The sequence below is a fragment of the Centruroides vittatus genome, unplaced genomic scaffold, assembly GCF_030686945.1.
Source record: "Centruroides vittatus isolate TY-2023 unplaced genomic scaffold, ASM3068694v2 scaffold_861, whole genome shotgun sequence".
In the NCBI taxonomy this organism is placed as follows: Eukaryota; Metazoa; Arthropoda; class Arachnida; order Scorpiones; family Buthidae; genus Centruroides; species Centruroides vittatus.
The window spans coordinates 4,382,253-4,398,301 of record NW_027122718.1 but is presented as its reverse complement, the minus strand read 5'-3'; the positions used below and the strand labels follow the sequence as shown (position 1 = coordinate 4,398,301).

The window sequence follows — 16,049 nt, the reverse complement described above, 5'->3', positions numbered from 1 at the left end:
GTCACCTTCCAAAATTCACAATAGATTTGAAATGAAACTGGAAGATAGGAAAAGCCAACACTACACTCAAAATGAGTGTGTTGTGTGATTACAAATGAAAAAGTGTGAAGGTAATAACTAGAGTCTCATATTTAGTACTTCTACTGTCCCTTGTAGTGTCCAACAAAGTTTTTATCATGATAGATATACCAACATATCCAAGCCAATTTAATAAAATTCAATATATATATTTTTTTCAGTGATTCTTGTAATGTGAGTTGTACTTTTTCTATTACCTTATCTTCTAACTCTACTACTAGTCACTATTTTTGCATTTTGATTAATGACTGTAAATAGAGTTTTGCTACCAAGTCTTAATGTCATCTTGATTCCACAACATAAGTAGTCATTTTTGTGATGACATTAGTTTCAGTGGAGGAGTAAATAATGAATTACACTTAATAGTGTACTAAAACTTCTCATCTGTTGCAATGAGTTTCATTTTCTTGTGTTAGCTCAAGAAATAAAAGAAAATAAAATGCAAGAAAACAAAAGTTTTATTTTCTTATCTGTACATAACATCATTTCTCTTATAAAGGAAGTAATAAGTATTGTTACTTTTGGAGAAGAAATTGTTCAATAAGTTCTTTTTGTTCAATTTCGTCCTTCTTTAATGCTTCATATTGTATTTTCAACCTGAAATTAAAAACTTTCTATAAATGAAAAAATACATTAAATTTATCAATTACTTATAACAAATGATATACTTTACAGAGTCCGTACAGGTAATTCCGTCTGTGATTTCCTGACCAATTATGACATTATTCCCTGACTTATTGTCTCTGCATCCTCCCTTCTGAATTATGTAATATTTAGCCAAGTCTACTTAAACTCATTTTGCACACAATTATGTAAATTTTTAAAATTAAAAAACACTACTGTATTCACTTACAAAAAACTTAGTGTAAAATCAACTACGTAATTAGCTATGTCATTTCTACATCATATAAAAAATTTTAATTAATTCGTAAATTTTATTTAAATAAGAAAAAGACACTCATCACATCGTAAAATTAAATTTTCTTAAAGCGAGGAGACAGTAAATTCAAAATTATTTAATACAAGCTACACTTGAAATTAAATCTTGAAATTATTAAAAATAGAACAGCTGTAGTTTGATTCAAAGAAGTGGGAAAAAAGTAACTTTTAGAATTGTAAAATATATCTTTAATGCCCCCATAAAATTATTTCTGTACAGTGCACATGCTGGATACACAGAGGCTAAAAAATAGTGCAAATAGCACTTTCACCTCACAATCACACAATTAAATTAACCAATTTTCTTGCGACACTCATTATATATATATAATAGATATTTTTTTATTTTAATGAAATAAATAAATTTAGAAAAAGTAATCATAGTCATCTCTTTTTTTTTTTTTTTTTACCTTCACCATCCCTCCACGCGGTCTTTTCTTATATCCTCCCTAAACTGTGACAAGTGATTTATGAATAAACCCTAAAAACAATACTAGTCTGTTATTATTATATACATACAGGGTGGGCCAGCGAAAACGAAACGGCAGAGTGTTCGTGTTCGTCCAAGCAAAGCACTCGGACAGGTCGATTTTACTCTCGAGGGGACATCTTTTGCAATAAAGTTTTTGCGATTCTGAATATTAACTAAACAATCATTTTTTTCGAAATAAATGCTTTTTTAGTTAATACAAAATAAATGAGTTTTTAAAATTTTTTGTTGTCTGTTGTATTCAAAATCGCAAAAACTTTATTGCAAAAGATGTCCCCTCGAGAGTAAAATCGACCTGTCCGAGCGCTTTGCTTGGACGAACACGAACACTCTGCCGTTTCGTTTTCGCTGGCCCACCCTGTATATAAACTAAATAATTTAAAAATTAACTAAAAAATGAATACAGAACGTTTTTCTTAATCATTGCTCTCCGGTAAAAATGTAAAAATTGAATATTTGATATCAAAAACAAACCTTCAAATTTCCAACTTTTATCTCATTAAAACATTTCTGAGAAGCATTGTCTCATTTTCAATGACTTAATCTACACACATTGTTCAATTTAGAATATTACTATCAAATAGTTTTTGAACATCACATTTTAAACTTTGACTGCCTTAATCATTATACAACTTCCTTTCTAAACATGCAAACATAAAAATCTCCAATATTATGTAGTTTTACTTGACACACACATTACTTGAAATCCTGTATCTACATAAATATCACCATTTTTAATCTCTTCAAAACTACTTATATTCATTATTTGCCTTCCTATCCTGAGCCTCTCCTTTTTAATTACAGCTTTACCTCTGAAATTTCATCTGTATCACATTATAATCTAAACTTGCTGCATAAATATACATCCGATCCCTTGTTCGTAAGATCATTAAATTGTGATATTTTCAATCCGACGTACTGTTGAATTTATATTGCACACCTCTTTAGTCAAACTTTTTGTTAACTTTTCTTTACATACATCTTTTCAATGTTCATGGATTCTAGTTTTCATGTTCCTAAATGTGAATTTTATGTTATACAGTAGAGAGTCGTTAATCCGAATCAATTGGGAACTGGGGTTGTTCGAATTAGTGATTTGTTCGGATAATGGATTATGTACGAAAAAATATATTAACCTGTCAATGTTGAAATTTTTCTCCGTTGCGTCTTGTTTCGTGTTAAATTTTCGTCGATTTTAAGCCTAACAAAAATTTTTATAATAATAATCAAGGCTATTGTATCGTTAAAAATTATTTCTTTATTTTGTACAAACAAAATAAATATATCGAAAAATATAAAAACATAAAAACTATACTTTAGAAGTAAATCTAGTATCAAAAACGTTCGATTTGGCACGACACACTCCGACTGAAAATCGTTCGGATAACCGGGGTTCGGATTAATGATTCTCTACTGTATATACTTTCTTTGCCTAGGCTGTTCTTTATCATCACAGTATACACCTTTTTTTTTTTTTAATTCATTATAAAAGCATTATATTTTGATATTATAAATAGTAAAATAAGCAGTATAAGAGGATTGGAATGTTTGAATATTCTGAGCATAATTAAAATAAGTTTCTTTTCACTTATTCTCATTTCAGTAATTTTTCATTTTATAATATTAATCATAAATAATTTTATATATTGTTTGATACATTATTGCAAGCAATAACATTTCAAAATGCTAAACTAGCTAATCAATAAAAATGTTAAACAACCTATTACTACGAAAATTTATCTATAATTAAAATTTCATTAATGATACAACCATCAACAACTAGTAAATTTTCCTGTTGGTTTAGAGGTGAAATTCAAACAAAACATAGTATAGAGAAAAAAATTTCCAGCTTTATAATTTTTATAAACTTCAAATTTTTAAAACACATAACATTCATTTAGAAAAAATTGTAAAGTCAAAACAGTAATTTAACAAATACATTGAAAAGGCTCAAACTCTCATGATTATTTCATTTTGGGAAGAAAATTGAAAAATAAATTTGTTTGATTTAATTGAAAAGGATAAGCTAATAGCTTATCCTTTATCCAGTATAACCATAACTGAATTTAATGCAGTACCTGATTTAGGGCAGGCTGCTAACATTTTGTGTGTCCTTTACAAAAATCATATTTCCACCCTAATGGAACTAATTCTGGTAATTTATTACAAATTATTACATTAAAATTGTGTAAACTGTTACAATAACAACAACTGTATCAACACAATTTTTCTTTTTTGTTAAAAAAATACAGCTTAAAAACAATGGGACCATCCAGCTTCTCTTATTCCAATAATACAGCCTCTCAAACTATTACCTGGGCAAATTTTCTTTGTGTCTTAAAGATATGTCCAGTGATTAAACATCCTTTCACAACAGAACTACAGACAAGATGCCTCTGAGAGCTCTTTTAGGCTTAACACAGGAAGTACTGTTACACTCATCTAGTGGCAAGCTCATTCATCTAATCGCATCACAACTCTAATCATTTGCATATCTGCATTTGCATATCTAAGTATGATTTTCTCCTTATTATTCTTCCAAGTTAATTTTTAGTGAATTTTTAATTAATAAACAATTGGTTACAATTTGTTACCAAATTGTAACCAATACCAATAAAGATAAAGATTCTTTTAAGAAAATATAACAAATAAATAAATAGCATCAATTTGACAAAATTTGTTTCGCAGACAAAAAAAATTCCAGAGATGATGTTATATGGCAGATTTTCACATTCCTAAATGTAATAAAGTATACACCATTGGAGAAATGTTCTTTGCAAATGCCTTTGATGGGCATTTACAATGAACTATTTGGCAAAGAACATGAAACAAAAATAAATTGCATTCCAATATCAAATAATACTGTAAGTTTATGAATAATCAATATGTGTGATGACATTTGTATTTTTCCACCAACTATAATTCAATCTCAGTATTGTGCAATTCAATTGGACCAGGAGCCCCAATAAGACATTCTCGGGGATTGATTGAAAAGAATTTATTAAAACTTATTATTCTAATGGGTTATCTTTCTGGTTTTTAAATAACAGTTGAACTTGAAATTTGCCCAATCAATATTTTATTTTGCATATGGCTTTTTCAAAATAAAAAATTATTTTTAAATGAAGTGTTTTTTGGGATGGGACTAGATACCATAGTTATATTACACATAGTAACATTATAGAATAATACTGGAAAAAGATTTAATTAAATATAATTTTATGAATATTTATATTATATATATATAGGAAATCCTCATTAATTTGAACTCAGATAGTTTGAAATCCCATTAGTTTGTAACTATACTGTTTGCCCTGGCCAGGAATATAGAGATTTACATGTTAAGGAATTTGGTTAGTTTGAAATACAGCTACTTCGAAATTTAAAGTGAAAATTCTGTCCAAACTGTGATAGAGTATGTTAACTCCTTTGTTTAGATGGAAGTGCCTTTGTACTATAAGAGAACAGTAGATCAAGAACAAACTATAATCTGGTTAATGTGGTTTTGCTTTTACAGTAACACATTTTTGAGTGTCGCCTTACCCATGGACTACCCTTTTTTTCTCTTATCTCATAAAATACAGCTGGGTTTTGGCATTGCAAGATTGGGCTAAAAGTAGCAGATTGAAATATTTGTAGGCCTCTACACTACTACATTTGTGCGACTTACTACTTTTTGAGCCACCTTAAAAATAATTTTGGCTACATTTTAAGAAATTCTTCTTTACTTTTTATAAAACCCATCGCAACCTATGAGGTTTTCATCTGATTTGTGCTGTTACCTTCATATTTATATTATTATTAAATTTTAATTGATGAAAATAGCATTCTGTGTATGTATCTGTATTCTATTTACTTAATAAATTATATCAATTAATGGCATTTGACATATTATACAGAAATATGTAAATCTCTGATAACTCAAAACTAGTGATGTAACGAATAGTATATTTGGCTCAGGCCAAATACCGAATATTCGGCCAGGAGCGTGGCCGAATGGCCAAATATTTGGCCAAACTATTTGGCTTGATTAACACACATACGAAAATTGGTGCGCAAACCATATTATGGCAAGGATTGCACATCCTGCTCTCTATTGGCCCGCTGTCACTACGATTTTTTCTTCCAGTAGGTCTAAATTATTTAAATTAATTAATTAAATTATAATTATTAAAGTTAATATGAAATGGAGTCTAAGATCTACCTCTAGTGCCAAATTGGTTTATAATTTATGTAATAACCGTAAATAGCCCAATATGATTCGGTAGTTGTTGGTATTTAGATGTAAGTTATAACTTAAAAAGATCGATTGTAAATAAAATAACTTATAACTCTTTAATTAAGCACTAAAATTTTGTTTTTACTGTATATTTGTAGACTGAATAGTACCCTAAGGATATACTTTAGTAGGGACGTATGGTCTAGTTTCTTCCCAGTTGTGGAACAGTTCAAATATATTATTAGGGGTTTCTATTTGTGAAGTTTTGTGATATTTTGTTGCTATTGTTTTTGTCAATATTTTTAAAATTAACACAATTTCAAATGTTATCTTTTGTATATAATGAGAAATGCTCATTCTTTGCTTTATTTATAAAATAAATTATATATTAGTTACTCATCTTCTAGAAATAGATAAATAATTCTTTCATTAAATATGATAAGTTTCAATAAAACTTTTTGTAAATCATTTCAAAATATCATAAAAAATATTAAAATATACGCAAATACGAATATAACATAATTAACTAAACAATAACATTAATGCCCGATACATTCTAACCTACATGCCATCAATGCCATAAGATATTGGGCTAGATAAAGGCTATAATATTATTTAATTGTGAAATAATTTAATAGAGTTAGATGCTATTTCTTACTAACCTTAATAATGATAATTTAATGTTCAGCATTAATAAAAGTTACCAAAATGATTAATTTACTGCTGTAAAAACAGTTTTGTTATTTCTTACTCCTGTTTTTAGGTATTCGGTATTCGGCCGAATAGCAAAAAATAGGCCGAATACCGGTAGTAACAGAATATTCGTTACATCACTACTCAAAACTCAATAATTATAAGTCACGATTATTTTGTTCCTTGAATTTCGAACTAATGAGGATTTCCTGTACTTTTATAAATAAATAAATAATTATTTTATTGTACATAGTTTATCTAGTATTGTTTTCATTTAATGTTTAGACAATGAGCTCAGCCTTTAAGGCTAATGTCAGACGAACATGATTTCACGTCTGTCATTTTTTATTGATGTGATGGGATTGCAAAAACATACAGGAATGGTCAGACTGATGTGGATGCAAAAAATAATACTGTGCTGCACAGACAAATCACTGGATCGTCTGCGATACTCTTATGATGGAATGTGGCCTATGCTCACTGGGAGCTACACTTCAAGCCTACAGTCATCAGATGAGCAGGAAAAACAATGGACATCGTAACATTGTTCAAATTCAATTGATTGATCAATTGATCAATCAAATTCCCAAACACTGACATCCATGAACATCAAGGATATAGTGTATTATTTAATGGTAAAAGATTGGACAAAACAGGGATTAGAAACTTAATAATTAGTACATATATGCTCATTATTCAATTCTAATAAAACATTAAACTTAATAGTGAGTTTTAAACCATCCCATAGGTACACTAAACTTTACTATATTTGAAAAAATGCAATGTAGTATTATCTGTAAACAAATTGAGAAAATGCAAACCTTTCCAACTGCAATTTTTTTTCTATAATTAATGCTTGCAATTGTTGTTGTTGGGCCTCTCTTCTTTTTGTGATAGATTTTAATAAATTTCTTGATCCAATAGCCTTGATTTAAAAAAAAATATAACATTTTAAAATCAATGATAAAAAGAAAACCTAACATTTTCTTAAGCTACTGAATATTTATTAAATTTACATTTATTAAGCATCTGAATAACAACAATTTAAAATGATATATGATATAATAATTACTCAACATTTTCAACATTTATTTTTACAATAATAAACATTTCAATATATTTTTTTATTCTAATATCTAATATTGTAATACCAAGTGTGAGATAGAGAGAAGAGAAAATTCATGTCAAATACAGAAATTGTGAAGTAAATATTTCTACATATGATAATAGATAATTGCAATTGCATAATTTTAATTAAAAGATATTTGATGTTTTAATAATTCATAGTATTGATCTTAAAAAGGAAAAAAAAATTCTGTTTATATAGGATTGATCAAAAAGTTCAACTGGTTTTTTAAGACAAAAATAACACTCAAATTTTAAAAAAGTTAAAAATATATTTATTAAATTATATATGCTCCTTTATTTTCTATTACTTTAGTCCATCTGTTTGATAAATTCATTATCTCATGTGTGAAAAATTTTGAGAGGGGGAAAAGTTTCGAAATTGACATAGAAGGTAGAATGTATTTTTAAATTTAAAAAATAAAGAAGAAACTAAATCGTCTTCGTTTCCATTGTTTTCCATCAGTTTTACATAATTTTGCAGTGGCATCGCCTCTAATAAAAGGTTATCTCTGTGAAGAAAGACTATTTTGTTCCTAGTGATTGGACAACTTAGTTTCTTCTGTATTTTTTAAAATTGTCTCCAAATAATTTTACACATCTAAGTTATTGAACTTCTCCCCCTGCAAATTATTCTGGAGAGATTGAAATAAGTTTGTAATATGAAGGTGCAAAATTGAGAGAATGTGGGAGTGGCACAAAACATTTCATCCAAATTCCAATGATTTTCCTGAGCATTCAAAGATACACTTTCTGCTTACTGACAGTTTTTCTTTGATGGTTCCTTTCAGATTATCAAGTTGGGTAGAGTACTTCTCTATATTAATGGTCTGTTTTTGAGATAGCAAGCATTTCATAATAGATAATTACTTGCTAGTCCCAATGCATGCTCAACATAACCTTTCTCATAAACAAACATTAATAGAAATTATTAAAATATATTCATAAAACATGAAATAGTAAACTAAGGCATATATTAAGATTTCATGGAAAACTTTTTGACTATAAATTTTCAAGCCGACAGTAGACCTTCTGCACCACTTGCATTTATACACACCTCTTCCAGTTTGCTTTTGTAAATTTCAAAAGGCATGCAAGGGATGTGGAAGGTCTACTGTCGGATTGAAAATTTATAGTCAAAAAGTTTTCCACGAATTCTTAATTTATGCCTTAGTTTACAATTTCATGTTTTATGACTATACCTTAATAATTTCTATTAATGTTTATTTAAAGTATTATTACTTGATTTTTATTTTCATTATTATATCTGATTTTGTTTTTCTTTTTATTTATATATATAATTTTTCTGTTATTTTCCATTATTATTTTTGTATTTAAATATACGTATTCTATTTTTGGAACACCGATGTTCCAATTTTCTGGCTTAACCTGAGGATGGCCTATGGAATAGGCTGAAAATGTTAGTTTGTTTTCAGTAAATTATTATCTCAGCAACATGAGGTGTGTTATGATAATCTAATAATTATTTGCTGAGTATGTTCTGTTAAATATATATACAGTATATATATTAAATATTGATTTCATATGAAATTTGGAAGATATTACAATATATCAAATAAAATTGCACAAATTATTAAAAAGTTGTTTACAGTTGAACTTTGTTAATTTGAATTTTTTTAAATCTCAATTTAACTCTCAAATTTAATGCAAATTGTGTCAATAACTTGGAATGGTTTTGGTAATTTGAAATCTAGGTGCCTGATATGTTTTCTGTTGTATTTTCAAGAAATCTAAGACAAACTTGCACACATTTATGTACACTTGAAGAAATAAAGTTAACTAACATGCCCGAGCCTCTGAAAATGTAATGAAATACAAAACTTTTGTAAATAATTAATGTCTAAAGTAAAAACTTTAACATAGGTGTACGAATGTGAATTAGCAATCAAATTTTAAAGAAAATTTAAAAAGAGTTTTGTCAAATATGAAATATGATGTTTGGTCAAGCACATCTAAGATATTTTCAGTAAGAAGCAATGGACTGTTAATGTCAAACTCAAGTAACAGATTTCTTTCACTAATAATGTAAATATTTTATTATTTTATATATGCATAAATCTAATAAATAAAAAAATATAACATTTATGTCTAACTGTACTATCTATTAAATATTTATGAACTTATTATAGAAACAGTAATTTCTATAATTCAAAAATTCTTCTCTATCCCTTCCACTTCAAGTTATCAAGAGTCAACTGTAATCATCACCTGTTAAAAATTCTGAATCATTTTCAACAAATTTAACAACCCTGATGTATAATTTCTACAAAACCCTTTAAATCCTAACTAATCTATTATATGTCTATACTGAACTAAGCTAACTACTTGGATATTTTTGTCATTTTATTTCTGTTATGATTGCATAGTCACAATAATGCTATTGCTGTATACAACAATCTCTAGATTCCAAATTAAAAACAAAAAATTATTTGATAAACTGAAGATCTTTCTTTTTTCCTTACTCAATGATATAGAGTTAGGTACCGGCTATATTTGAATAGAAACAGGCTGAAAAACCTATCTTTTTCTTTTCCTTCCTTTGAACCTACAATTCTAATCTAATATTGTTCACTTATTTCAAGTGTTTTAATCACTTGTTTTTGCCAACTTAGGCTAGATGGTGAGCTTATTGGAAATGCTACAGAATTGAACTAATATTAAATTGAAAATATTTAGGTTAATGTTATCCTAGGTGTCAAAGATGGCGGCTCGTCTCCAATTCCAGCAATCAGAAGACAGGGAACAGTGGGGACGCACACTCTAACATATTCTAATAATTTGATTGCTAATAATTATGGTAATTTATTAGAATAGGTTAGGTTAGGTTAGGTTAGAACGTGCGTCCCCACTGTTCCCCGGCTTCCGACTGCCGGAATCGGAGACGAGCCGCCATCTTCGATACCTAGGGTAACATTAACCAATATTTATTATTCTAAGTGAAAACTTATGTCAGTAGAAAATGATCTTCATGCTAAACAAAATTATAATAAATACCTTCAAAAATTTCTAAAATTATATAATAAAATATTCAGTCAAATATATCAGCAGGTATAAATAACTGTGTAATAAATCATACAAAAGTCTCTCATTTAAATATATCCCCTTTTTTGGTCTTCCAAATATAAAAACACTTTAGCCAATAATGCATAGATACTCATACATTTATTACATTCTGCCATCTGATATCACTTATTTGGTTTGTCTCCTTACGTGCGTGTGCAATATAATGAGGGCTACCGCATTAATTATTTCTTATAGTTATAATATTTACAATTCATTTAATTGTTATATGCAATTATTTATCAAAATCAAAGAAATAAAAATAATTTTTAAATTAATTAATTAAATTTACCTTAAGTTTTTCTTTTTCAACTTCGTTTGAAAGATTGTCAATTATCTGAATAAAACTATCGACTATTGTTTGAAATTCAGCAATCTCTGAAAACATACATTATTATTATTATTTGTTTACATCCAGACAAACTAACATACAGTACATACATTCAGACTATCTTAATGTATTAAAACGAAATTATTACTCACTATCCACAAATTCTTTGCATTCATCTTTTAATTCAATTGTCTGTTGCGAAACAACAGGATCTAATACTCGAATTTTGTTTAATTCGTCGAAAAATAAACCGATCCTAGAAAGGTGTTCATTTGCCATCTTCAGTAGATCACGTGACACTTTCGAACAAAAAATCAATTTCCAAACGAACGAGTCTTCTGTATATTACATATAGTCAAATTTATATAAGACTCGGCAATGATCGATTTTAATAACAAAAATTAAAAGTTCACAATTAATTACACAGCATTTTTATTTTTAAATATCAAATTAGAGGCGGGTAGTTTCGAATTCGCAACCACTAGGAATCGTTCCTCGTCCAGTCTCGAGACGTAATTTACATTTTTATTAGCGTTTATAATTATTTATATTTATTATTAACTAGCAGATATTTCTGGCATTACCCGGCTAAAAAAATAAGAACGTTAAAATGAAAACTATTAAAAGTTTGGTTCTTTTAACTTTAGCCTGCCATTATTACGTTTATCACGAAGCGTTGAGTAGATCGAAATAGGCGAAGAGTGGAGCACTGTTGCCAAGCGATTTGCTTGCCATCGGTAGATCGACTTTTTGTGGCAGAAAGGGGGTTGCACATAAACAATAACGTGTTTTTTTCGTCATTTATTTTATTATAAACTATAGAACAATAAAAAACTAACACAGCACAATTACGTAAAAAATAATGATTTACTAATTAATTAAGTAGGTACATTTTGTCTTATTTTTCTAGCAAAGAATTATTTTTTTATTTTTCGGATATTAATAATAATTATTATTATTCAATATCTTCCGTTTGTATGTTTTTTTTAACACTGTTATTTTTGAAATTAAATTACTGTATCTCTTACAGGAAAATCGTAACAGTAATTTTTTCCAATTAATAATTTAGTAAGAAGTAAGCCAGTGATTGTTTCAGAGCTCAGTTTATTTCCTTGTTTCGTTTTAAACAGATTTATTGACAAAATTATTTTTTCCACATTAGCCGAAGAATGAGGCAGACACAAGATATTATCAACAAAACGAGTCAACACTGGAAAAACAAGTGTTTCATCGCCCAGAGTAATAGTTTTAATATTTCGCCAGAAAACTTGCGCATCATTGCTAAACGACTGTATTTCTTGATTATTTCTTAATAGTCTCCATTTGGAATCTAAACTTTGAAGCTCGCGATTATATGAGATTAGGAAATTACGAGGCAACATCTGTATGTATAATCCCACTTTTAACAGCGGTTGGGTTCAAAAAACTAAATTTTTTATGGAGTTATTTTTAAGAGGAAATCTAGCAGCAATTTGAGTGCAACCATCGATGTAAAAATCCAAACGACGTAGTCGAAAAAATTTAATGTGTTCATCAGTTGCGTCATTGAAGCGATGACTATTGCTCCAAAATTCATGTTTTCTATAGCTAAATAATTTCTTGGATTTTTAAAATCAATATTTTCGATTGGAGTGGTTGTTATATAATTTCTTTGAAAGAAGCCATCATAAATTGTTTTCAAAACGAGACAAACATTATCATACAAAACATGCAATTTTGGGGACTCGGACTGCATTCCTATATTTAAAATATTGAATAGAGGCAAGACATAATCCAAAAATTCTAGTAATAATTTTGAAACTCGATCATTCAATTTCTGCAGTATATCATTTGCAGCGAGGACATCATTATTGTCGACAGCATCAGTAAAATATAGTTTTAGAGCAACGTACTGCGCTAAGATTCGAATTACGAAACCATGAACTAAAAGCCATCTGGTTTGCGATGAATGTAGAATTTTGTGGGTCTTAATATTGCAAAATTGCTGAATTTGGCTGAATTCACAACTCTTTTTGGGCTAAAATTAAAATAATTGTAAATATCGCGGCAGAGATCTTCGAAGTACCTAGGTAATCTGTGACACGCGTATGATGCGCACAAGTGAAACGAATGGCATATACTGTACATTTTATAATATATAAATTAGATACATCATTTTTTAATGGGTGCGTTCGTTAATAGCGGTCGTTCTGCGTCTCCGCTACTACGGGAGTCCGCTGCTGTTTGTAGGCATTTAGGAACGACGGTGAAAGAAAGATGGCGGCGTCCGCACTATCGATAGTATCGTAATGGAGAAATCTATAATTCTAAAATATGAGCTTTTAAAGTCAAAAGAAAGGTCCCAATTGTATAATTTAACCATAAAATGGATTATTTGTTGAAAGAGCATTCAAAATAGCCACGAAAAAAATTAGAATGCCGGCTACCATTCGAAAAAAAATTCGAAAAGACACTTACATCACCGCGTGCATTATTTTGCGTTTTCACAACTTCTAAATTTTCATTCACAAAACCATATAATGGACACCGAAACGAAATTATTTGGGCCATGGAGGACGCCATGTTGTTTTCCACCGTAAACTACTGCTACAAGCGGCCGTTTTTACCGTTCGACGGCGCGCACTCCGACCAGAATTTAGGAACGCGTTCCGCAGGATTTTTTAAACGGATGTCGCTCGCGCGGAGTTACGCGGAGGAATAAAAGAACGTACCCAATAATGTCATCAAAGAATGGTGACTTCCCATCATAACATTAGCTTCATCGAATGCAAACCTTATCAAATTGTTTTGGTAGGGAATATATATTATTGTGGTTAAACATTTAAGCAATGTGATTATTTATATAATCACACTGCTGAAATGTTTAACCACAATACAGTAGAGAGTCGTTAATCCGAATCAATTGGGGACTGGGTTGTTCGGATTAGTGATTTGTTCGGATAACCGATTATGCACGAAAATTTTTTCGTACATAATCGATTATCCGAACAAATCACTAATCACAAATCACTAATATATTAACCTGTCCGATGTTCAAATTTTTCTCCGTTGCGTGTCGCAAAATAGCGCAGATAGTTCCTTCACAGATGTCTTACAACATCTAGCTTCGGGTGATTTCTCTGATACAGATCTGAACATTCTGACGACAAGAAATCGAGCCTACTTATCCACAGATGAACTTGATCAGTTCCAAACGGCAGTAGAGCTATATCCAACAAATGAGCAAGTTAAACCAAGCAACGAAAACTACTTGCAGTCAACTGGATGCCCTCTTGGTTATATAGCATCTGAAAACACTCCAGATATTGCCCCGCCTTCGTCCAAAGATGACTCAGCTCTTGGTCTCTCCAAGTATTTGAATCTGTCAGTTAATGCCAGAATCATGCCGAGAGTCAACTTAAGGGTGCAAGGAGGTCTCGTCAATGGTTCACTAGGAACTATACGCTACATTATATATGCTCCTAATGCTCGCCCTCCAGCTCTTCCTCTGTTTATTTTAGTGGAATTCGATAGCTATCGGGGACCTTTCATATATGGTAATCTGTTTCCAAGATCGCAATATACTGCCATCGTTCGAAGAGCGTGTTATGGCAGTATATTGCGATCTCGTAGAGAGTTTCCCCTTACCTTAGCATACTCGATGACTACATAAATCACAGGGATTAACTCTTCCAAAAATCAAAATAGATATAGAAGAAAAAGAGACAGTTATCGGTCTTACCTATGTTACATTGAGTCGAGTGAAAAAAATAACTGACAGTATTTTTAAAGAGTTACGATAAAAATCGCTACGAGTCAATCTGTAAGTCCAAGGACCTTAGTGATAGAATTTCATGAGACGCTGGCATAGCAATTAATTAATGGCTTATTCTGACCTTATATATGTACTGTACCTTTAAATGATCCAATAGAAATCAAATATATTGTTGAGAACGAATGATTCTTTTTCTTTTTCCCTCATAATCTAGAACAGTCATTCTTGACAGGGGGCCGCGGCCCCCGGGGGTCCATAAGAAGTTTGCCGGGGGCCGCCAATTTATGCAAAATTTCCTTCAGAATATAATAAAAAGAAAATTGATGTATAACTGAATATCGTATGTAAAAATGAAATAAGAAAGATAAAGTTTTCCTATTTATTTTTTATTTCTTCCTACATGCAACTTTGTTAGTACAGAAGAAATAAATGCAAACATGCTACTTACCCCTCAGTATTTACTTTTTTTATTCCAAAGCAGTTTAAGAAACTATTAATGCTTGGAATTTTAAAAATAATTAGGAAAAACAGTAGGCTTAGTAGTAGGCTTTAAAAATTTAAATATTTTTGCAAAAGATATGCAAATTCTTTACCACAAGTCGTGGGTGTTTTAGTTTAGTTTTAGCATCGACTTTGGATCGATTTATCGACATGTTTCTTATTTTTTGTTAAAAATTAATGAGTTTTCGTGTTTAATTGTGAAGTTTGAATGTTATTTAAATAGATAATGAAATAATAAAGTTATGATTTACATTTATTATATAAAAAAATAAAGTAATAATAAAAAAAATCAATTTATTATAGATAATTTAACAAATATAAATTATTATTACAAAAATGGGGGTCACAAAAAAGTATGAAATATTTAGTGGGCCGCGAGTATAAAAAAGATTAAGAACTACTGATCTAGAAAATAAAGATGCGAGCAGCTTCGTTCCGACTACACGCTGATACAGCGTTACTTAACTAGTTTAATTACTTTTGACTATCATCTATTTCGCATCCTGCAGAACCATATGGCCAATATACTGTTTAATGACAATACCCGACGTTTGAGACTAACTCTTGAGGGAGAGGGTTATTTTATTTGAAGAGGGGTCTCAAACCTAACGTTTGAGACTCCTCTTCAAATAAAAATAACCTATGCTAACTTACTTTTTGAATCTTTTAAAGCTCTCTGGTCAGAAAATACAAATATTTTAATTTTCTAAATATAATACAATTACAAAACTAAAATAAAATACAATAATACTTACAGAATCCTTGGAAATGTTCTTTGTATGGTCTGGTACAAAAGACAACCATGAAGTGATACCGTGAATTGCTGGACTGACATCAA

General features: G+C 29.7%; 1 protein-coding gene across 1 annotated transcript; it reads right to left on the bottom strand.

Annotated features, from left to right (window-relative positions):
• Positions 1-518: 518 nt before the first annotated feature.
• Positions 519-11,613, bottom strand: IFT20 (intraflagellar transport 20). The gene is made up of 4 exons (XM_067288633.1): positions 11,109-11,613; positions 10,918-11,003; positions 7,241-7,344; positions 519-675 (listed from the first exon to the last, which is right to left on the bottom strand). The coding sequence occupies exons 1-4, from the start codon at positions 11,233-11,235 to the stop codon at positions 594-596; spliced, it is 399 nt and encodes a 132-aa protein (XP_067144734.1). The 5' UTR covers positions 11,236-11,613; the 3' UTR covers positions 519-593.
• Between the last annotated feature and the right edge of the window lie 4,436 nt (positions 11,614-16,049).